This window comes from Vipera berus (genome assembly GCF_964194415.1).
Source record: "Vipera berus genome assembly, chromosome: 2".
Classification (NCBI taxonomy): Eukaryota; Metazoa; Chordata; class Lepidosauria; order Squamata; family Viperidae; genus Vipera; species Vipera berus.
Window position 1 is genome coordinate 100,865,251 of NC_138203.1, and position 22,293 is coordinate 100,887,543.

Sequence of the window (22,293 nt, forward strand, 5' to 3'; positions counted from 1 at the left end):
AAATAGCTATATTATCTACTTCTCTTTAAATGTCTGTGAAGATTCTCAGTCATCCAGGTCATGGTTGTCCCAAAGGTGCTTTTTCAAAAGACAAATGGGCTTTCTTGGCGTTTTCCCTGAAGACATTTTGCTTTTCACCTAAGAAGCTTCTTCAGCTCTGACTGGTTCAGTTGAAACCGAAGACACTTCTGGGATGAGACCTGAAACGACTTCAAGGAAGAACAAAGAAAGTCCAGCTACGTTTTGAAAAAGCACTTCTCTTTAACTTGCAATTTAAAATAGGCAGATTCCTGTATAGTCCCTGATACCTGGGTACTTCTGCTTAGTTTTGCATGTCAGGAGCTTCCTCTTGAACTGCAGCATCCAGAAAACGTTCATCAGTCCTTTCTCACCACCTTGTGATCTGCAGTACAACATTATCCCTGTACACATCTAAGTCTCAAGACACAGCCTAACAAGAATGACCAATGGAGGCCCAGGAGAAAGAGAAGGGAAATCCAAAAGTTTACTGCTGGAGGAGAAGATTCCTTCGTGCGTTAGATTTTGCAGTGGTGTAGTCAGCCTGGACATTGGCAAAGTTAAAAGCAACCTTTCTGAAGAAAAATGTTGATGACTGGGTCCAGTTGTACAATGAGAAAATGTCAGCCCCTTGACGTAAACCATGATGAAATCAACTCAGTCAGAAGACCAAGATCCTTTTGTTAAAGGTTGGTTAGAGTAACAGAACCTTGGGAGTCTGCTTGTACTTTACCTCCTCTGCCTCTTAGCCACCTGTGACTCAGGGAGGTGTCTTGACTGTGTCTAGTTCACTTTAGGACAAAGGCAGGGAGGTAGGGAAGACAAGATCCTGTTACTTTAACCCCATAACAAAAGTAGTATTAAGATTCATGACTTTGCATTCAAGTCTTGACTACCTCAAAGGGTTGGAACAAACCTGTGAGACTTGGGCTTAAGCTAGGTTTTTCACCTCATTGCTTTCTCTTATCTCTGACTCAACTACAGTGAGAGAGAGCTGGGGGGGGGTGTTAATGGTGGTATAGATTTTGGGGAAGAGGTGGGTTCCATAAATCACTAATCCCCAACTAAATATGTGGCTAGTCAAGATAGCAGGAAGAATTGCTGTGTTACAGAGCTCTTTGTCAACATGTTGACACTGCTAGTTTTTTTAATCTAAAAATTCAGAGTTCAGAATGAATCTTGGGAGACTAGACCAGTCCACTTCTCTTTCTCTTCAGTTTTGCCATTTCAATCCATGTTGCATTATGAGATTACGTAAGAAGTGACCTGTAAGAATGAAGTGACCTGTATTCCTTAACGTTCTTGGTTTATTCATTTCTGTTCTAATAAGATTTCGAGAAATCCTCAAAACTCTGGCTGAAAGTGATGAAGGGAAGCTTCACGTTCTCAGAGTTATGTATGAAGTATGGAAAAATCATCCTCAGGTAAAAATAAATATTTATAGACTTCCTTCCTTCCTTCCTTCCTTCCTTCCTTCCTTCCTTCCTTCCTTCCTTCCTTCCTTCCTTCCTTCCTTCCTTCCTTCCTTTCTTCTTCCCTCCCTCCCTCAGCAATTCCTGCTTTAGATAGGAGAAAAGTGTGTTCCCTCTTTTTAATTTAAACCTCCTTTATTGAGTTAATTCAGTTTATGTTGTTGAACAAGACCTGAAACTTTTTTTCTTTTTTGTATCTATTGTTTCATAAGATTATAACCAGAGAAATTGTAGACATCTATTTGGCAGTTCTTCATCTCCTCCCAAAGCTAGCTCAGTCATGGACAGTCATTCTCTGGGCTCCATCAAGGAAAGAGTGGACAGAAACATTGACAGGAATCTGTGCCTTTTAGCAGGAATGGAGGTTGCATTCCAATGTTCCAGAGTGTCCTTTGTGTCTTTAGGAATGGTCTTCCTGCTCATGGGTTGGTACAGAGATGCAGTCCTGAGCTGATGGTTTCCTCTTCACATCTTCTCAGCTTTGACATGAGAAAAAGTTAAAAAGTAAATGATTTAAAGGTCCTCCATTGTTCAGATTTCCCCAGAAAATGTGAATGTGATGGAATCTGTGATTCTTGATGGGAAGTTATGATAAGTGGCCCTCCCAACATAAATAATTATGGTCTGCACAGCTTAGGCATTGATTTTATAGAGAGGCTGTGCTTTGAGGGATCTTGTGTAGTTTTCAGTGAACTGGGATCTCGGTCTGTGAGTTTGTGTTGAAAGCTGTGTCCAGATGACACGCTACTGACGAACTGAACAAAGTTCCTGCATTTGCATAATTACACAGATGATTGCTGTACTGGTGGATAAGATGATTCGAACACAGATTGTGGATTGTGCTGCAGTGGCAAACTGGATTTTTTCTCCAGAGCTATCTCATGATTTTACAAGGTAAATAAGTGTCAACCATAACTCATAACCTTTCTTAAAAAAAACCTTCAGATTATGATTTGAATATTCCTCATTGCGAATGACCTTAATAAGGGGGATTTTGTTTAAGTTAAATATATTTGCTGAAAGTAAATACACTTAATGTATCTTACTGAAATTTGCATCTAATTGAAATTTTACAGCCCTAGAGAATTATGATTCTGAAATTTCTGTTCAGAGGGAAGATTAGGAGGTGCAAGTTGTATAGTTGTGTTTTAACTTTGGGGCCATTTCAGTTATCTGAGAAAAGTCCAGATCTACAAGTGTTCGGCCTTATTGCTGACAACAATCAGAATGTTTTCTCTGAACATCAGCGGTTTCTTTGCTTCTTTTATTGCTAGATTTTATATTTGGGAGATCTTACACTCTACCATTCGTAAGATGAACAAGCATGTGATGATGATCCAAAAGGAGCTAGAAGCAGCCAAAGAAAAATTAGCCAAGCAACAGAAAAGAGTAGGTGACTTTTTCATGCCTGTATGAAGAAATATAGCTTGAAACAATATTTCATCAGCTACAAGAACATAAGATTTGCTTTGCTCTTCTGAACTAGAGTCGGGCAGCAGGACAGAAAATTGATGGTGGTCATCATTCTGTTGTGTCTATGGCTCAGGCCTTCTTATTTTTGAATACTTTTCATTGGATAATTTAATTTTTTTTGCATCCCCATGCTATGATAAAACCACCGTTGATAAAATGTAAAATCAACTTCCCCATATAATTGAGCACGATTGATTTATATTTCTGATTTCTGTTTCATAGTGGAGACTTACAACATTTTTAAACAATAGTCGATATAGTCTAAAACAACAGCTGAGGCAGCCAACCGTAGACAAAGCAGTCATTTTTGGATCATGCTAGTTTAACATTACCCGAAAACTATGTTGTGCGTTTTGAAGCCAATTCTGATAACATACGCAATAATTGCCTTTTTATTTTTGTTTTGTTTTCAATCTTGAATATTTTTAACGTGTCTTGAAATCTGCTTATGCCTGTAACGGATTTAAAATTACAGATACAAACTTACATCACGTTCTCATTGATGTCTGCCTCCTTAATGTCTCCTATTAACAAAAGTCCCACCCTTGATGTTTTTGCTTTCTCTTCTTTTGTGCTCTTACTGTTTACATTTCAACCCTTTCCCTCCAGCGTGATGATGTCCGAAGCAATGAGAGGGGAAATTGGCCCCTTAAAGAGCAGATCGAACGTTTGCAAGAAAAAGTTGAATCAGCTCAAAGTGAACAAAAAAACCTCTTCCTTGTAATATTTCAGGTAAAAGCAGGGACCATATTGATGGGCCAGTGAAAAGGGCAATCTTAAAATGTTAGCGTGGCTGCAAAATTCTAGAACAAGTGTTTCTGCTTCCTAAGGTTCTAAATTCAAATTCTGTGCATTTGAGGGCAAGTTGTTGAAAATAACGGCAGGTAATCCTTGACTTACAGCAGTTCATTGAGTGACCGAAGTTACAATGTCACTGGAAAAAGTGACTTGTGAATATTTTTCACGCTCGCAATCATCGCAGCATCCCCCGTGGTCACGTGATCAAAATTTGAATGCTTGGCAACTGGTTCACATTTGTGACGGTTGCAGTGTCCCAGGGTCACTGTGATCACCTGTTGCAATCTCCTGACAAGCAAAGTCAATGGGGAAGCCAGATTCATTTAACAACCATGTTACTAACTTAACTGCAGTGATTCACTTAACAACTGTGGCAAGAAAAGTCATAAAAAGGGGCAAAATTCACTGAATCACTGTCTCACTTAGCAAAAGAAATTTTGGGCTTACTTGTGGTTGTAAGTCCAGGGCTAGTGAGTCCACGTTTGCCAATGCTGTCATTCTGTACTCAATTATTCCCTGCTTAATTCAGAGACGCTTTTAACCCTTACTCGAAAGAAAAGTAATCTTGCCGACTGTGAATCCAAGGTCAATAATTTCACCTTGTTTATTCCTTCCAGCGTTTCATTATGATCCTAACAGAGCATTTAGCACGAAGTGAAGCAGGAGGCATTGATGTAACTACACCTTGGTACAAGAACTGTATAGAGAGGCTGCAGCAGATCTTCTTACAGGCAAGTCTTACCTATCTCAGAATGCATGTGGTTGTTGAAAGTGAGATTATCTGGAAATCCATCTTTGCACCGCTGATTGGCAATTTCTTCGTAGCGGCTTGATTCAAAAGCCTGAACAGGATCTTGTCATATTGTAGCATTCTTGTTCACTATTGGCACAAATTGAACTTGGATTTTAGCTATACTATTTTTGTTGTTTTCTTAGATAAAGTTGTTTGTCCGTGTGCTAAGTGATTTGTAGAATTATTTGCTGCATACAGATACCGAGGAGAAGCCGGTGAATATCTCTCTGAGATGAATGTGTCCAGCTACTAATTAAAGTCATAGCACTTTCTAGATCGACATTGGCATTTAAGATCAGACCAAAGTCCTTTTTCTTCATTAGAAATTCAGTCAACGCAAAATATATCTGTTATTTGGGACATTTTAGTAATCTCATTTTGCTAGTATTTATTTAATCAATTTATATATATTATATTATATTATATTATATTATATTATATTATATTATATTATATTATATTATATTATATTATATTATTATATTATATTATATTATATTATATTATATTATATTATATTATATTATATTATATTATATTATATTATATTATTATATTTATTATATTATATTATATTATATTATATTATATTATATTATATTATATTATATTATATTATATTATATTATATTATATTATATTATATTATATTTATTATATTATATTATATTATATTATATTATATTATATTATATTATTATATTATTATAATTATAGCCTTGGTGGAGCAGTGGGCTAATGCCTCCTTAAGTAACACCAGCTACCTGCAATTAGTGCAGGTTCGCATCCCACCAGGCTCAAGGTTGACTCAGCCTTCCATCCTTCCGAGGTAGGTAAAATGAGGACCCAGATTGTTGGGGGCAATAAGCTCACTTTGTAATAATGCCGCTTGGGGGGGGGGCGAAAGCCCTAATAAGCAGGCATACACATAGAATGAAGGCTACTGCTAAGCACATTGGTTTGTGCTTAAATTGTAAGCCGCCCTGAGTCTTCGGAGAAGGGCGGGATATAAATGGGATTAAAATAAATAAATAAATAAATAAAAATATGGCTGCCCATCTCACAGAAGTGACGGTATGCAGCTAACACATTAGAAAAGAATACAAAGAAGAGTAAGTCAACAAGACATCAGAAACCTATGATAGTAGGGAAGACCAAACCCAACAGAGGTAGTCCTTGATTTGCAACCATTCATTAATTGTTTGAAATTACATTGGTACTGAACAAAGGGATCTAAGACTTGTACTCAAAGTTACAGCTGTTGCAGCATCCTCACAATCACATGATTAAATTGGGGACACTTGGCAATCCGACCAACAGCAAGGACGCTGCAACAGCCTCCATCTCCCTATGTTCCCTCCCCAGTCCAGCCTCCCCAGGTCTCAGAGGCTTTGGGCCTCCCCCCTGGCCTCATTCCTTGCTCCATTTACTTTTCCAGAGATTGATTTTCTGAAAGAGTAGCAATAGCAACAGCATTTAGACTTATATACCACTTCACAGTGCCTTACAGCATTCTCTAAGCGGTTTACAGAGTCAGCATATTGCTCCCAACAATCTGGGTCCTCGTTTTACTGATCATGGAAGGATGGAAGGCTGAGTCAACCTTGAGCTGATGAGAATCGAACTGCTAGGATTCAGCAGAATTAGCCTGCAATACTGCATTCTACCCACTGCGTTATCAGTACCCAGTGAGGCAACACGTGGCCTACTGAGGCTCTTCACGCAATCCTGGAAGCGGGTCACATTCTGGAAGCAAGTGCCCCTCTTGCAATCTCTCAGAAGGACGCTATAAGTTCTGGGAAACAAAATAGTGTATCGAAGCAGCTCAGGACACTGTTCCCTGATTCAGTGGGAGGGGCCCAAAGGAAGGGAAGGAAAAGCACAATCAGACTTGCAAGATTCAGTTTATAGTGTATCTATCTAGTTCTAGTCTTCATGTGGAGTCTGTTTCTTGATCCAAGGGGCCTGAAGACTCACAGCCATTTAATGTTGCCAGGGTTGAGCCAAATCTTATTCTTCCCCAGCCACAGCCTCCAGACTCTCTGATAGAACCACCAGTGGCATCCGTTGGTAGGCCAACAACAGAGGTGTGGAGCTGAGTATCCTTAGCACACAATTTGATACCCCAGACTGCGCTGTCAGATGACCTCACCCAACAGCTTCACGTAGATATTAAATAGAAATGGGGAGAGTGCCAAATCCTGAGGAACCCTGCAGATAAAATGCTGTGGATTAGATCTCTCTCCCCTGACTGAAACCAAGCTTGGGAGGAAGGTGGATGAGCAAGGCGGAACTGCCTTCCACTTCTAATCTCCGAAACCTAGAAGAATTCTGTGATCAAAGGTATCTATGAAGCTGAAGTAGAACCACTTTCTCGACAACCTTCCCCAAGAAGAGAAGATTGGAGACAAGTTTAAAGTTACCCCAAAACAATCAAATTCAGCAGTGGCTTCTTGAGGCAACATTACCTTTTTTTTTTCGTCAGTGGTTCCACCACTTTCTTTTGAGAATGGAGTCAACCTTGCCAGGATCCAACCACACACCATCTTCTGAGAAACCTTAGCTAATCAGGAGCACGCAGGTAGCCTAGCTAATAGTTCCAAACTTTCTGTCAAGTCCCATGCTGGGCCCAACTGCGATTGTTACTGTCTCTAAAACCTTTAATTACCGGGATTGGCTTTTATTACATATTCCTCCGAAGCCCTGGGTCTTTCATTGAAGATTCTAAATGACCAAATAAATGCAAGATTCAAATCTCTCATCTAAGATTAGATGGCCGTCCCATAACCATTAGACAGTGGTAGTGGCATGGTTACAGAAAGCTCTCTTAGACAAAGTTTTACATGGATTAAATTAAGACTTGGTTTTATTTGTACAGGTTTGTAGCTGGAGATGGATTTCTGAAGTTCAAGTTTATGTATTTCTGTTTCTAATTTCTGTTTATTTTATACGGTATTTTTATTGCCTTCATTTTACAGTGCTCTGGAAGTGGTGGGCTGATAGACATTAAGTAAATCATATTTTGTAATGACCATTTAATCTTTCATTTCTGTGTAAAAGCAGTTAGTGTGCTATAAACCTACGGCTTCATAGGATGCTGGATTTCACATTTAAGATTGTCCACTCTGGTTTTTTCTGATTGTTCCAGACCAGGTTCTGTTTTTAGTTGTGTTGACTTGAGTTGCACATAGCGTATAGCATACTTGTGTGGTACCAATCATACAAATCGAACTTGCAATATTAAGCCACAGGTGGCAAGTACAAACAAAATATTAAACTTTTAGAAAGATGCAATGTGTTTTTTTATTTAAGGTGCTACATCATTTCCAAACTTAACCGAAATGCTTTTTTGTGTCTTAGCATCATCAGATCATCCAACAGTACATGGTGACCTTGGAGAACCTTCTATTTACAGCAGAATTGGATCATCACATACTGGCTGTATTTCAGCAGTTTTGTGCACTGCAGGCCTGAATATCTTTTTTTTTTTGGGTGTAGGACTTAATTTCATCTTGTTAAGTTTAAGATGAAAACTTTGATGGGGAAGAAAGGAAAAAAATAATAATCTGACAGTGCTGTGCTAAATTAGCTACACAGTGCTCAAATTTTCAGCGGTAGGGGCCTTATGCTAGTTATGACTCCTGGAGGTTTGGGATAGAATAATGCGTGGATTTCTAAATTTGAAATGGATTGAATGTGGACTCTGCCATAGCATCCTTTTTGTGCCCTCCTATTATTGGTATAAAAGTTAAAAATAGAAGACAATAAATAAACGTGGCTCTTTGTTTATCCCTTGCACATTATGCAACGGGTTCCATAATAATGTGAAACAAGTCTCAAAACATACGTCTCTGTCTGAAGATGTCCTTTCTGGTGGTAATGCTCAAAGCTCCGTAAGAAACTGAGGTCTCAAATATATGAATATTTAAATGGCCAGGTCTGCAAAGAACCTTTGGGCATGTTTGCTATCAAAATGAATTATCATGGTTGTGTGAAACATAATTGAAATACAACATGTTTTTTATATTGGTCTAATGTGCTTATTTTGGGTCACACAGTATAGAAACACACTTAATTACTGAAGCAACAATTTGTGCTGCTCATTTGTAATGCAGATATAAGTTGCATTAAGTGACTTAATATCAAGCTATCAACTAGCCTGATCTGCCTTCCATAGCACAAAGATTGTCTGATTACTATGGAGAAAGTGTATTTTTGTTTCATCATCCAAGAAGACAACCAGGACTGTTGTGCTTCTTTTCATTTATTTGTGTTGACTCATAAATTGGATGAGCCAAATCATTAGATTAAGGCTGGCTTTGCCAATATTGTTATCAATGTCTTGAGAGTAAGAAACTTGAGAGTTACTTAAGGGCCTATTCTTAATAGTAGAAAATATATACAGCTCAGAGCTGTATTACTGGGTTCTTGGTATTCCCATTTATTGTTACTAGGCAAGACAGCACAATGAATTGCTAATGACATCCAGCCAGTAAATGAAAAATAAGTTCACAGACTACTAAAGTCTATTCATTTACCAATATATCCAAGGCCCAGATGTTTTCCCTCCAAATAATGTGTTCCTTTTAACGACCTTAATAAGGGGGATTTTGTTTAAGTTAAATATATTTGCTGAAAGTAAATACACTTAATGTATCTTACTGAAATTTGCATCTAATTGAAATTTTACAGCCCTAGAGAATTATGATTCTGAAATTTCTGTTCAGAGGGAAGATTAGGAGGTGCAAGTTGTATAGTTGTGCTTTAACTTTGGGGCCATTTCAGTTATCTGAGAAAAGTCCAGATCTACAAGTGTTCGGCCTTATTGCTGACAACAATCAGAATGTTTTCTCTGAACATCAGCGGTTTCTTTGCTTCTTTTATTGCTAGATTTTATATTTGGGAGATCTTACACTCTACCATTCGTAAGATGAACAAGCATAATATTAATACCGTGTTTCCCTGAAAATAAGACCGGGTCTTATATTTATTTTTGCTCCAAAAGATCCATTAGGGCTTATTTTCAGGTGATGACCTACTTTTTTCATGTACAGGAGGCTGTGAGCACGCAGGAGCTAATGGTGTCAGGCAGCAGCTGCAGCCTGCTGGCCCCTTGGCCAGTGCACTGTTGGGTTGTGCAGCCTGTGCAGTGCAGATGAGTCAGAGAGCTGTGACTGCTGGGCCAGCCCTCCAAGCATCAGGCAAAGGCAGAGGCGTGGGGGGGAAGGCACGCAATCCGGCCCACCAGATGCACCAGGGCACATCTGGCGGGCTGGGTCACCGGACCTCTACCTCTGCCTGCTGCTGGTGCCGCCACTGTGAGGCAAGGCAGATGGTGGGGTGGGGTTGGCCTGGCTGCAGGGCCCGCTCACTCACCTGCCCATCTCACTCCACCTGCCAGGTACCCGCTGAAGCCACACAGGGCAGGGTAGGCGTTGCCGCCCGATCCTTCGGCTGCCCCCACCTGTCTGCATTACTCTCTCGTGTGAAGGGCGTGTTCTGCCAGCACTGCTGCCACATCCAAGCAGCTGTCCTGGTAAACCCATGGGGTGAGGGGGTGGTGATGCTGATGCCGGGCTCTGAAGCCATCCCCACTGTTACCTTCCCTGGTGCCATCCCCTGTCCCTCGTCCTTGCAACTAGCCTGCAAGAGGCAGAAGGAAGTGACAGTGGTGGAGGCGGCAGCTTCTGAAATTGATCCAGGGAAGAACAGATGGCTGAGGAAGCCCTTCTGCAGTCCGCGAAAGAGCCAAATGGCAATTGCTCAGGGAGAAAAAAAGGCAAGGGGTTATGTGTGAAGAAATCTTCCTCTGGTTGGTTGTTATGGGGAGCTTCTGGCTGCACAGGTCACAGCGAGAACTCAGAAGTCCCGGGCTGGCTTCCGAAGGCACAGGGCTGGCTGTTGGCTGGAGCTGAGGCATCTTAGGGAAGGGTCCCAGCCCCCTCCCCCAGAGACCTATGGATCCCGCACCCGGGCCCCCACAGGTGCCCCCTCAGATGCAAGCAACATGGAGCTAGACACACACACACACACACACACACACACAAACACACACACTCGCAATCACAATACTAAATGCCTCCGTCTGGCTGTCAATCTTAACTGGGGCTTATTTTGGTTGTGGGGGCTTACGAGCATCCTGAAAAAATCATGCTAGGCATAATTTTCTGGTCGGGTTTTATTTTCAGAGAAACACGGCAGTTTAAACTCTATACTGCTCTATCCTACAAGGCCTCAAATAATTTGGTCAGCTGTACTGTACATTCCTAGCAAATCTTCAACCCTCCCAGTAGCATTCTCTATGGCAATACATGGCTCGATTTGAAGTTTTGGGGCTTAAGAGGTCTGTGACTATGTTGAAATAAACACTAAATCAAAATGACACAAACCACACTATGGTGTATTATGTTCTCTGTACGATCTTCAAAATTGGAACGTGTTTTTCTAACCCACCAACCACTGTAGATATATATATGAAAAATGTTAAGAATGCATGCAATGATAACAGATAAGCATTTAACTGTGTAAGTATTATGCAGTTAAATATTTTTATTCAATAAATGTAACATTTTTATAAAAGGATTATTATTATTTCCTCTTTTCTACCAGATTTTCAGTTCTTATTTCTGGATAATGGTTAGGGTATGCAAAGTAAGCCAGAAAGAATATGCCATTATCAATTATATGATATGCCATATCAATTATATAAACACTTGAATACAAAAATGCATTGAACATAAATCCAAATCGTTCTACATCTTTTCATAGGTTAATTCATGACCACATGTGCTGCAGATCTTTCTGTACGTATCATCATCTATCGTTTCTTCAGCTCCATAGTCATGTTGGTGGATACTTGTGTCTTTTTTCCATAAACTACTTCTTACAGCTCGCCGTAATTCTAATACAATAGAAATAAGGAGCACAGTAATTAAAACACACACACACACACAAACACACAAATAAAAAAATGAATCCCAGTGACACTCTGTATGTGCTCTGAATGGGAGTATTGTATTGTATTCCAAAACATTAACTAGGGAGTAAATCCTAATTATTTTCATTAATGTTCTGTTTTTGAAAGGGAATGTGCAGATGGAATTGGAATGAATCTAGAGTGATTTTTAAAGTCCATTAGACAAGATCAGAGGTCCCCAAACTTGGGCACCAAGAACTGGTTCCGTGGAGTTTTTTCCACGGACCAGAGGGTGCATGGTTTTGTGGGCTGCCTGCATCCCTCAGATGCGGCTTTGCTTGTTTGTGTTGACCAGTTGCTGGCATGTCGTGGCCCGGTACTGGTCGACGGACCGGGAGTTGGGGACTCTTGAGATGGATGATAGTGATCATAAAAAGCAGTCACAAAAGGATGTAACTCTTTCTCTGGATTTCATACATTAAGCCCCTCATCTTTCAGCCAGTGGGGCATCAGTCACCAAGAGTATGATGAGTGCAGTAAAGCTGGCTGGTTGTGTGTATGTGTGGGGTGGGGTGGGTGGATTGGCTACTTGCAGAATTCCAATTTACCTCACAGTTCTGCCATCTTTTTTAAGCGCTCCCCCGCCCCCCATTAGCTTCCCTTTTCCTTTTTGAAAAATAAGCACTAATATGAGACTTGAGTTCTAGTTTGATTTAGACACAAAGGCAGCTGGGTGACCTTGTGCCAGTCTCTCTCACTCAGCCATGGGAAGGAGGCAATGGCAAACCACTTTTGAAATCTTTGTTGCAAGGGCTTTTCCGGGCAATTGCCAAGAGTCAACATCGACTCAAAGGGACTAAGAAAAGAAAAGAAAAGCACTGCTGTAAACAGTTGCATCAACCCGACATTTTTACTTTTGAGCCAAATATGCTGGGTCTGAGTGGAATCCAAGAACGTTGTTTGAAAGAAAGCTAGTTTGTGGAGACTAGTGCATTGTCCTGCAGGAGGGAGGGACAGGGAGGTTTACATTTACCTTTAACTTTTTTATCAAATTTTTTCTGCTTCATCTTCTCTCTGCTATCTTGGCGGTTTTCTTTAGCTTCTTCCAATGCTTCCTCACTACCCCAAACTTCAAGTGAGCGTTGAATTACCTGTAAATACCAAGCATCATTTGAATAAGATTTAGGGGACTAGAAAGAAATGGTTAGATCAGCTAGGGCAACTGTTTCTAGGCTACAAAAGCCTGGGGAGACATTAGGTAAAAGGTAAAGGTTCCCCTGCACATGCGGGCTAGTCGTTTCCAACTCTAGGGGCCGGTGCTCAACTCCGTTTCAAAGCCGAAGAGCCAGCGCTTGTCCGAGGACGTCTCCGTGGTCATGTGGCCGGCATGACTAGACGCCAGAGGCGCACGGAACGCTGTTACCTTCCCACTGTAGTGGTCCCTATTTTTTTACTTGCATTTTTACATGCTTTCGAACTGCTAGGTTGGCAGAAGCTGGGACGAGTAACAGGTGCTCACTCTGTTACGCGGCACTCGGGATTCGACCCGCCAAACTGCCGACCTTCTGATCGACAAGCTCAGCGTCCTAACCCACTGAGCCACCGCGTCCCTTGGGGAGACATTAGCTGGTAACAAAAGATTTTCTGTATGTGTTGCCTCCTGGAATTTTGCAACCCTGGGAAAAAAAGACCATCTTAAGGAAAACCTTATACGTCGTAATGTCCCAGCCCCATCTTTGGGTTGGCTGCAGTACAACCAACAAGGGCTCTTGTTCTCAGCTAGCTCTCTTCAGCAAAGAATATAGTGCTATCTTCTTTTGGTACTAATTTCATTCGTTATCTGTGGGGAAAGGGTTGTCTTATTTAAGAAGATTCTTTTCATTGAAGAATAGCAATTTATACAAAGAAGCAGTCCCATTTACTTTTTCTGACGATACAACAATAGAAATGAATGCTTGTGGGAAACAGCATGGCAATCTGTGCAACAGATTCAGAAAGACCGTGGAAGTAGCAATGAGATTAGTTTCACAGAGGCTGGACCTTTTTCTTTTAGGAAATAGGAAATGAATCCCTCCTTAGTATATATATTAAACTATATTGGTAATTTAATGGTAAATTACAGAGGGTTATCTCTAATGATGTCTCTCAGCTGGCACCATTTGCCACACTGTTTCAAAGAGTTCCTCAAATTTTTGGTACACCCCTTCCCTCCCCCATTGATAGAAAACTACACTGAATCAAAAGGCCTTCCCTCAATAGAAAGGCACACTCTGATATAATTCAGGTTCCTACTTGTAACCTACCAGCAACAAAAAATATATATATCAAAGAGACAGTTGGATCATATAGCTGAATCATAGATGTCCAACTCCAGAGAAAAACTGGAATGTCGTTAGAATACAGGGAAGTCATACCGTTGGAAGAAAAAATATTAAGAGGACAAGATTCAATACCTGTAGTTTTAAATAAAGTTTCATGTCACCCCAGTGTGGATTGTGAGGATTTTTCTTCAGAATGAATCTAAGCACTGGTTCTCTCTTGTCTAAATCACAGTCCTTCAGAAGATACTCTTGCTTTGCTTCAGTCCTTGTTAAGAGTTTATGTTTGTTTTCAACATCTCTGAAATGAGACCCCAATCCAAACTGAACATGCATTCTATGTATTTGCATATATCAAATAATATGCAGGTTACACCACTAACTAATGCTTAACATTGTATTTTTATGTTCAGGGGAACATATTTTAAGATAAGAACACTGGATATCAGGTTGGTCTGTGCCAAAAAAAAAAGCCTTGAAAATTATTTGGAAAAAGAGCTTCAAAGTTTACAAAAACAGAGTTCTTTTTTCCGACTTCCCCATGAACCTGAAAATTTTTTAAACTGCTTTAATGAACAGAACATTTAAATCAATTCCTAAGCCACACCTTTTTTCAAGCCTTGTGTGGAAGCCTGTAAAAAGGGGGGCTGGTATATATTTAAAATATTTTTTGATTGTTCTTTTTTGATTATACAAGTCATATTTTTTAATTGATTGATTTGATGCTGCACAACTCCAATGACTCTGGACTTAAATTAAGTTTATAATATTTATTTTTTTACACCGAGCTAGAAAGTTTTGCAATACTAAAAGAAAATGAAGCACTAAATCCAGTTATTTAGTCATTCTTAATCCACACAGTTGCCAAGAGTCAGAACTGACTTGAAAGTAGAGAAACAAAATCGCTATACCTGCAATTATCACATGTTGCCAGGTCAAAGTGGTTCATGAGATATGAGTCCATGAATTCCTTCCCACATTCTTCGCAGATTAGATAATCAAATTCTAATACCGGCCCTATTAAAATAAGAACGGAAGCACAATAATGACAATTCAAGCTGTTAAAATTTATCCAAAATAGTAAAGGAGCAATAATAGCAAATGCAAATACAACAACAACAAAAAAAGCTTTGGAATCTTGGAAATTACATTTTATTGTGTTTTATTGTCTATAAACCTTGATGAAAACAAGCACTACTTACTAGAATTAAGCTTTTCCAGGTCAGGTGAGCTGTGCTGTTGATGTGGTTTTATGATACTCTACCTTGGTTAACAAGGCTTATTGTTCTGTAACTATTGATTTCAATCTTTGTATGCTGCCCAGAAATTTAAAGAAATTCTTGACTCAATAGTGCAACTTATTCCAATCTGGTAATCTCTAGATCTGTTGTCTCCATCCGTACTCACTGTAATTATCAGTCAATTTTAGATTAAGATTAGCAAATTTATATTCTTATTCAACCAATGCTGAACCTAAAATAAGAACATATGGCTCTTTTTGACCAAAATGTCCTATGTCTTGCTTATTCAGGCACTTATTAAAATAAAGCAAATTACCAGGGGGATGCACAATTTTCTCAGTTTGGTGTCGATTTTTCTCTTCTTCCTCTTCCTCCTCCAGAAAAAACCCTCCTCCTGTATCTATTGTCTTTGGAGGTCCTTTAACTTTTGAACTGCCTGTAAAGATAAATAACAATTTGTGTATCTGTACAGATAAAATGACTTTATTTTGAAATGACTCCATAACATTCATTACATAAACTACTTTCAGTCACTGAAGAGACTGCAACACTTCAACATTTTTAGACTTCAACAGCTTCAACACTTTTAGATCAGTCTTGAAATATATACATTTACACATCTCATATCCATCTCAAACTGAGATGCAACAGATATAATTCATAAAACACACTGGGAAGATACGAATGAGTCCATATATTTACCAAGCCACTGTTTATGTAATTACATTTCACTGAATGAAGCTCAATTGGCTAGGTTTGCCCATCATGCTAATAATATAATACAGAATGACAACAGCTTGGTTTAGTCAGCGCATTAAGCCAATAACGTCAATGTGCATTTTTTTCTTCATTTTGAATAAAATATCCCTCTCCGTAGCTCGTTCCACAAACCTCCTTCCTTATTATTATGCAGGAATGTAGGGTGTGAATGCAAGTCCAATGAAAGTAGAAGCTTTGCTTCTCTGTGCACTCGCTACAAAAGAAGGTGGCAACCCTTTTTACAATAAACTTGTTTAATTTCTCAGAATGTACACTTTATTAGGGAAAGTCTTTAAGAACATCCCTACATCGTCTTCTTCATATGACTTCCTTATAAAGTGCACAAACTATTATTATTTTAATTCCATTTATATCCCGCCCTGAGTCTTCGGAGAAGGGCGGGATATAAATGGAATTAAAATTAAAAAAAAATAAAAAAAAATATTGTCCCCTATATGACACAATAACAGGATACGGCAAACCTTCGCCAGGAGAAGGGTAGGGCCAGTTCGCCAGTCTAGCTTGCCTGAGCATCAAAGCCCGCTGGCGGTTCCTCTCAATCTTTGCCCTCATGGTCTCGGAGAGTGCGTTTTTTTCTCCTTTGGCAACACTTGGATCCATGGCCGGATTCAGAACCACTCATCTAAAAATGGGAAGAGGTAGTTGAGTCATAAATCGATAGCCACTCAATATCAATTTTACCATATTTAACAAAACGTCGAAGGAGGTGAGGATGGCATTAATGCTTGGATGGGTGATTGATGGGCTGCTCGACTGCAAGTCGAATTTCCCCCCCCCCCAAAAAAAAGCAAAACCTGACCATCTATTTCAGGGGTCTTCAAACTTGGCCCTTTTATGACTTGTGGACTTCAACTCCCAGAATTCCTCAGCCAGCAAAGCTGGCTGAGGAATTCTGGGAGTTGAAGTCCACAAGTCATAAAAGGGCCAAGTTTGAAGACCCCTGATCTATTTCTTAAGAGGCGGCACTACTGATAACGTGGGCTTCAGCGCACAAACTCAGTTCAGCTCCCTTTATCACTTTGGAAATGTCACCGCTCTTTGTTGTTTCCCCTTGCTAGCATCAGCAAGGGAGATTTAGCAACTCGCCTCTCAAGCAAAGGCGCCGCCCGTCAAACACGGTGACAGACGCGAGCAAGGACAGAAATTGGTTCCTTCTCGGCACAACCCTACTTTGACCACCATCATCCCAACCCGCCAGTTTATTCACTCCGCGGGGCTCCTTTCCCCACGTAAGTTTGGTCCCGCGGGACCTTCGCTTCGCGCGTCCCGCTTGGGAAAAGCAAGAAAATCCGAGAAGACCCTTCGACCCCACAACCGCCCGCGGCCACCGTACTTACACGAAACGCGAAGTAGTGGCTTCTTTCACAGAGTGCGCATGCGCTGATAAAGGCGCACACTCACTCACTCACCCACCCACCGAGATCCAATGGGCTGCTTTTGACCATAGATTTAAAAAGAAGAAAAGACCATCCTTCCGTAAGTGGCGGGTTTTTCAATGTTTTTTTTTTCAGGGCGACAGCAATTTTTTTTAAAAAAAATTATTCTCCATTTTTAAAAATGGTCCTGTACAATTATCTTTATAGTGTGCGATATAAAGCCGGGATGAGAAAGATAAGTTTGGTGTTGTATGATCTCAAGGGCAAATCGTAGCTGCGCTAAGAGAGTAGTTTACTTTACAGAACTGACTGAGCATGTAACCAAGATCAAAGCCAATCTCTTAGGTCTCTGTAGAAGACTCTTCCTCTACGGACGTGTAGGCATGTCTTCAAAAATTAAGGCAACTCCAAATTTGAAAAAAAAAATCGAAGGATGATTTCGAAAGAGCAAGAACTCCGATTTTTCTAATTTTCTGCTGTGCAACATGTGTTTGGTGGCCAGCCACTTGGATTGCTGGGAGTTGTAGTTCGGCCACATCAGCTGTATAAATTGCTCAATACAGAAAATAAACCAAGCACGTGGTGTTTTGACAACCGACAGCAGAGTGCGCTGAAACCTTTGCAAAATTAATATCTTCTACTTATGTACAAATTGCTTAGTTGGCATAAACCTAACAGAATTATGGTGGCAGTAAACATTACAGAAATACAGCCTTCAATCTTTTGATTTTATTTTAAAATTGAAATAATTAATTGCATGCCACCAAGCCCAATAGATTTTTTTCCCCCTAATCTGGTCTTTCAGATCTTCCAATGGTGCACGCATTACACTAACTGAATCCTTCCAGCTCCCCGGTGACCATCTTCTCTTTCCCTCCACCTTTCCCAGCATTACAGTCTTTCTCAGAAAGCGAAGTCTTTGCGTTATGTATTCAAAATAGGATAATTTGAGACTGATTCTCTGGATTGATTTGTTTGATGATCCATTTCTTGGTATTCTTGGTTGCCCATAAGATTCTCTTCTCCCATACCAAAGCTCAAAAGCATCAATACTCTCCCTGTCCTGTTTCTTCAAAGTCCAAGTTTCACTTCTCTAGAGTGTCACAGGGAATACCATGGTTTATGTAATTATGTAATTTGTAGGTGTAATCACATCATGACATCTGGATATCTTTCTAAGGCCTTCATGGCTGCCCTATTGAGGACTAGTTGGCAGGGTGTTTCTTGACTGCTTATTCTTTTACTGTGCTGTTGGTGGCCTATCCCAAAAGGCAGAAGCTACCTGCCATTTCAGTATACTCTGTGTCAGTTCTAAGGTTGGTTGTACTTATTTTAATATGTTTTGTCTTGGTGAGTGGCTCTGCCCACGCAATTCTCAATAGCCCAATGTGGTAGCTGAATACCACAGAGGGATAAAGAGGTCTACATGGAAGGCAGTACATCTCACTATGACAATCACTGAAGTGCCATTGGGGATTTGTGCTTTGGCAAGAGTAATAACATATTCCTAACCAGCACCACTTGATGGAAACTTCTCTGCACTCAGCTAACTGGCCAGAAAGAAGAACTTCAACCTGATGATTAAAACTATTTCCAAGCAAGAAAATATGCCTGCCTCAAGAGCAACAGAGTGCTCTGGTTGAGTTAGAGACAGGACATAGAAAAGTCTCTGCTGTATATTTTACTGTGGAATGAGAAGTCTCGTACCACAAAAACTCATATCAAGGGTTTTTGAAAATTAGCCTTGCAGATTTTAACAAATCCCATTTCAACTAAATATTCAAAATCAGGACATGATGTTGCAACACCACGGTATCTGTTACTTTCACAATCAGAAATCTGATTGTGGTTATTTATTTTGCTACTTTTTAATTAATAACGAAAAGAAAAAAGAGCCAAATATAATGCTAATTAATGTTGTCGGTAAGGATAAAAAAGTGCATAAAATTGCTCTAAGAAAAAAGTGGGGGGGGGGGGAAATACCACAAAAGCATGCCATTATTAGAATTTACAATTCTATACATTTTATTTATTTATTTATGTCTCCTGTCTTTATTATTTTACAAATAATATACCTTCCTCCTCTTCTTTTGCCCTCAATAACAATCTGTGAGGTTGGCTGGATTGGCCCAGGGTCAGTCTCTCTCTCTCAAGACAATATAGACTTGCTAATGCAAACATTTATACAGCTGTCTTTTGTTTTAACCTACCATATTCTTTACAAATGAGTCATATTTCATTTTACTTGTCTATACAAAGTATAGATCTATAGGCAATCCTCTTATAGGCAGCAAGTGCAATTAGGTCTTTGGTCCATTGAATAAATGGAGCCATACATTTATTTTTCTAGTGCTGCACAATCAGTTTTTTAGTCATAGCAAGTGCACAGAAAATCCATTTACACTGTCTAATTGTCTAATCTTAATCGTATTTCAGGATTCACTTGATCAGGAACAGTTCCCCTCTACTCCATATTCCGTATTACTTCTTTAGCAAAATAATCCACTTTTGGTGGGAGGAGACCTATCGAAGACTGAGCCCCTTCACAGGGGATAGCTGTTGGGTTTGTCAATATCATTTAATTACTGTCTATGCTATGGTTGCGTAGGTTTTATTGTCTTATGTGTATATGTGAAAATTTATGGAATGCAGATAGTCCTTGACATACAACCATTTGTTTAGTGACCATTCAAAGTTAGAACAGCACTGAAGAAAGTGACTTATGACCATCCTCATGGTTACATGTACAAAATTCGAATGTGTGGCAACTGGTTCATATTTATGATAATTGCAGTGTCCTGGAGTCATGTGATCACCTTTTGCAAACGTCTGACAAGTATAGATAATGGGGAAGCCAGATTCTCTTAACAACCGTGTTACTAACTTAACAACTGCAGAGACTGACTTAATGACTGTGTCACTAAAGGTCGCAAAATGGGGCAAAACTCACTTAATACATGTCCCATTTAGCAACAGAAATTTGGGGGTCAATTGTGATCCTAACTTGAGGACTACCTGTTTGTGGCTTATACAAACGTATGTAAGCATGTATGTATATATCAATAAATAAAACATAGGCAAGACTATGAGACTTTCAAAACTATCTCAAGAGGCACGTGGTGTGGTGATGAAGATACTGGCCAGGAGCAGGGAGACCCAAGGTCTAGTCCACTCTCATCCATAAAAGCTCAGTGGGTGACTTAGTCAGTTGCTCTCTAAGTCCAACCTACCTGACAGGGTAGTTGTAGGAAAAAATAGCAGCAGAAGCTCTGTGCATGTTAACTTGAGCTTCTGTACAAAATGTGAGATATAAAGCTAATACGTACATGGATTTTCCAAATACATTTCTGAGATGGTGTGTTTAGTATAAGGCTTGTGAACAGTCCTTGCATGTACTACAAGTTGATTTAGGGAAATATGTGGTAAAATGGATGGGCACAAATTGCTGTACGGAATGTTTAGCATAAATATGGATTTCAAGGCTTGTTGCTGAATATGACAACTGTGAGTCAAATGAAAGAAATGTATGAATAAATGGCAAGGTTAGGCAATGGTTCAGCACTGACCAGGAATTAAAGCAGGGATGTATGATATCTCCATGATTCTTTAATGCATTTATGGATAAATATATAAAGAATACTTATGGTAACACTATAGGTCTGTTGTATAAGAACATAAATGTGCATGTGTCCTTTTGTATATACAGATGGTGCCGTTTTATTGTTTCGGAACTTGATTTGCAGAAAATATTAGATTGTACGATACAATCTGAAGTATAGATCTGAAAACTAATATATCAAAGACAAAGTAATTGCATGTAGTATGGAAAGTGGAACGAACAATTAACGTAGTATATATAAATGGCAATAAAATTAGCAGGCAGATGAATTTGTTGACTGAAAGTTAATTAAAATGGAAAAGAAATGGAAAATATTTTCGTATGTAAATGCTGGTAGAAAAAGAGTGGTCTATTGTTGGTTAAAAGAAATCAAAAGCCTGAAAGTCAAATGTAGTATGAGTGAATAGAATAGAGCTGCAAGGGACCTTGGAGGTCTTCTAGTCCAGCCCCCTGCTCAAGCAGGAGAACCTATACCATTTCAGACAAGTGACTTTCTAGTCTCTTCTTAAAGACCTCCATTGATGGAGCGCCCACGATTTCTGAAGGCAAGCTGAGTGGATTATTTGTGTGGTAAAATGAGGGTGAAAATAATGAATGGCTGATGAATGAATCTGAACTTAGCAGAAAATGAGTAACCATTACATAAGGAGCATGTTGGCTTGGTCATGTCACCTGAGGTGGCTGGTTGAGAATCAAATCACAGAACAAATATATAAAGGAAGAATAAATGTCTCAAGAGAAAAGGGAAGACTGAGAAAAACATGATAGTATGGTATGTATGACACACCCTTTAAAAAACTGAGGTAAAATGTATAAATGGAAAGAGAAAAGCTCATGTGAGCACTTGGTGGAAGCTAGGATGATTTGCCAAGAAAGAACTGAATGGGGGATTGTAATGAATTGTATTGGGGACAACTAAATTTAATTTGACTACCTCCTGCCTTTTATTTCTTCTATCCATTACGTCTTCTTCTTCTTCTTTTTTTTGCATTTTACGTGATGCTGCTTTTCCCCAGAAGGGAATTTTGTGATGGAATTATATTTATAAGTGGGCTAAGCACAAAAGACTTAAGTCTTTATCCACAACTGAAACCAAGCCAAAGTGGTATTATTCTTAACAGTATTTACGTCATCCTTTTCCAAGCAATGGTGCAATGGTGCTCTCTCTGTTTTTCTTTAAGAGGAGGGACTGCAATACTTCTAGCACTTTGTGTAATATTTGTTTTCTTTATAACTGTATTGCATGTGTGTGTGTCTGTGTGTCTGTGTCTGTGTCTGTGTGCATGCATGCGTGTGTGTGCCTCTGTGTGCGTGTGTCTGTGTCTGTGTGTGTGTGTTGAGTATACAGGATGTACCAAACACCAGATCTCAAGACAACTTTCTGTGAAAAAAGAAATTAATAAAACATATCGTGACTGGCCCATGGAACCCAATCTTTGATGCTCCCCATTTACCCACCTGAAGACATTCTGGAGGTCTGCTCTTCAGA

At 39.6% G+C, this 22,293-nt stretch overlaps 2 protein-coding genes across 6 annotated transcripts in view; one reads left to right on the top strand and one right to left on the bottom strand.

The window, feature by feature from the left end:
- LOC308664266 (nuclear cap-binding protein subunit 1) overlaps window positions 1-8,578 on the top strand; it is a 32,486-nt gene extending 23,908 nt beyond the window's left edge. For all 4 annotated transcript variants that reach the window (XM_081321329.1, XM_081321330.1, XM_081321331.1 and 1 more), the window contains 6 exons: window positions 1,349-1,442; window positions 2,281-2,384; window positions 2,765-2,879; window positions 3,573-3,695; window positions 4,379-4,492; window positions 7,915-8,578. In XM_081321329.1, the coding sequence (XP_081177455.1) occupies window positions 1,349-1,442; window positions 2,281-2,384; window positions 2,765-2,879; window positions 3,573-3,695; window positions 4,379-4,492; window positions 7,915-8,028 (664 nt within the window). In that variant the 3' untranslated portion in view covers window positions 8,029-8,578. The remainder of the gene's footprint in view (window positions 1-1,348; window positions 1,443-2,280; window positions 2,385-2,764; window positions 2,880-3,572; window positions 3,696-4,378; window positions 4,493-7,914) is intronic.
- A 207-nt stretch (window positions 8,579-8,785) lies between these two features.
- On the bottom strand, window positions 8,786-17,126 carry XPA (XPA, DNA damage recognition and repair factor). Of its 2 annotated transcripts, none has more exons than XM_081321335.1 (7): window positions 16,896-17,126; window positions 16,271-16,431; window positions 15,346-15,465; window positions 14,700-14,805; window positions 13,924-14,089; window positions 12,504-12,621; window positions 8,786-11,455 (listed from the first exon to the last, which is right to left on the bottom strand). In XM_081321335.1, exons 2-7 carry the CDS (start codon window positions 16,407-16,409, stop codon window positions 11,307-11,309), a joined length of 798 nt encoding a protein of 265 aa, XP_081177461.1. In that variant the 5' UTR covers window positions 16,410-16,431; window positions 16,896-17,126; the 3' UTR covers window positions 8,786-11,306. The 2 variants fall into 2 exon arrangements, with proteins under 2 accessions (XP_081177461.1, XP_081177462.1); XM_081321336.1 differs by having other exon boundaries at window positions 17,001-17,088.
- Between the last annotated feature and the right edge of the window lie 5,167 nt (window positions 17,127-22,293).

What these genes read in the sequence shown, in the direction of transcription:
- XPA (XM_081321335.1), bottom strand. Translation starts at nt 16,409, where the DNA reads ATGGATCCAAGTGTTGCCAAAGGAGAAAAAAACGCACTCTCCGAGACC. An exon ending in CTACCCTTCTCCTGGCGAAG is followed by an intron (nt 15,466 to 16,270) that starts GTTTGCCGTATC and finishes TTATCTTTACAG; the next exon opens with GCAGTTCAAAAGTTAAAGGA. An exon ending in ATTTGATAAAAAAGTTAAAG is followed by an intron (nt 11,456 to 12,503) that starts GTAAATGTAAAC and finishes CTATTGTATTAG; the next exon opens with AATTACGGCGAGCTGTAAGA.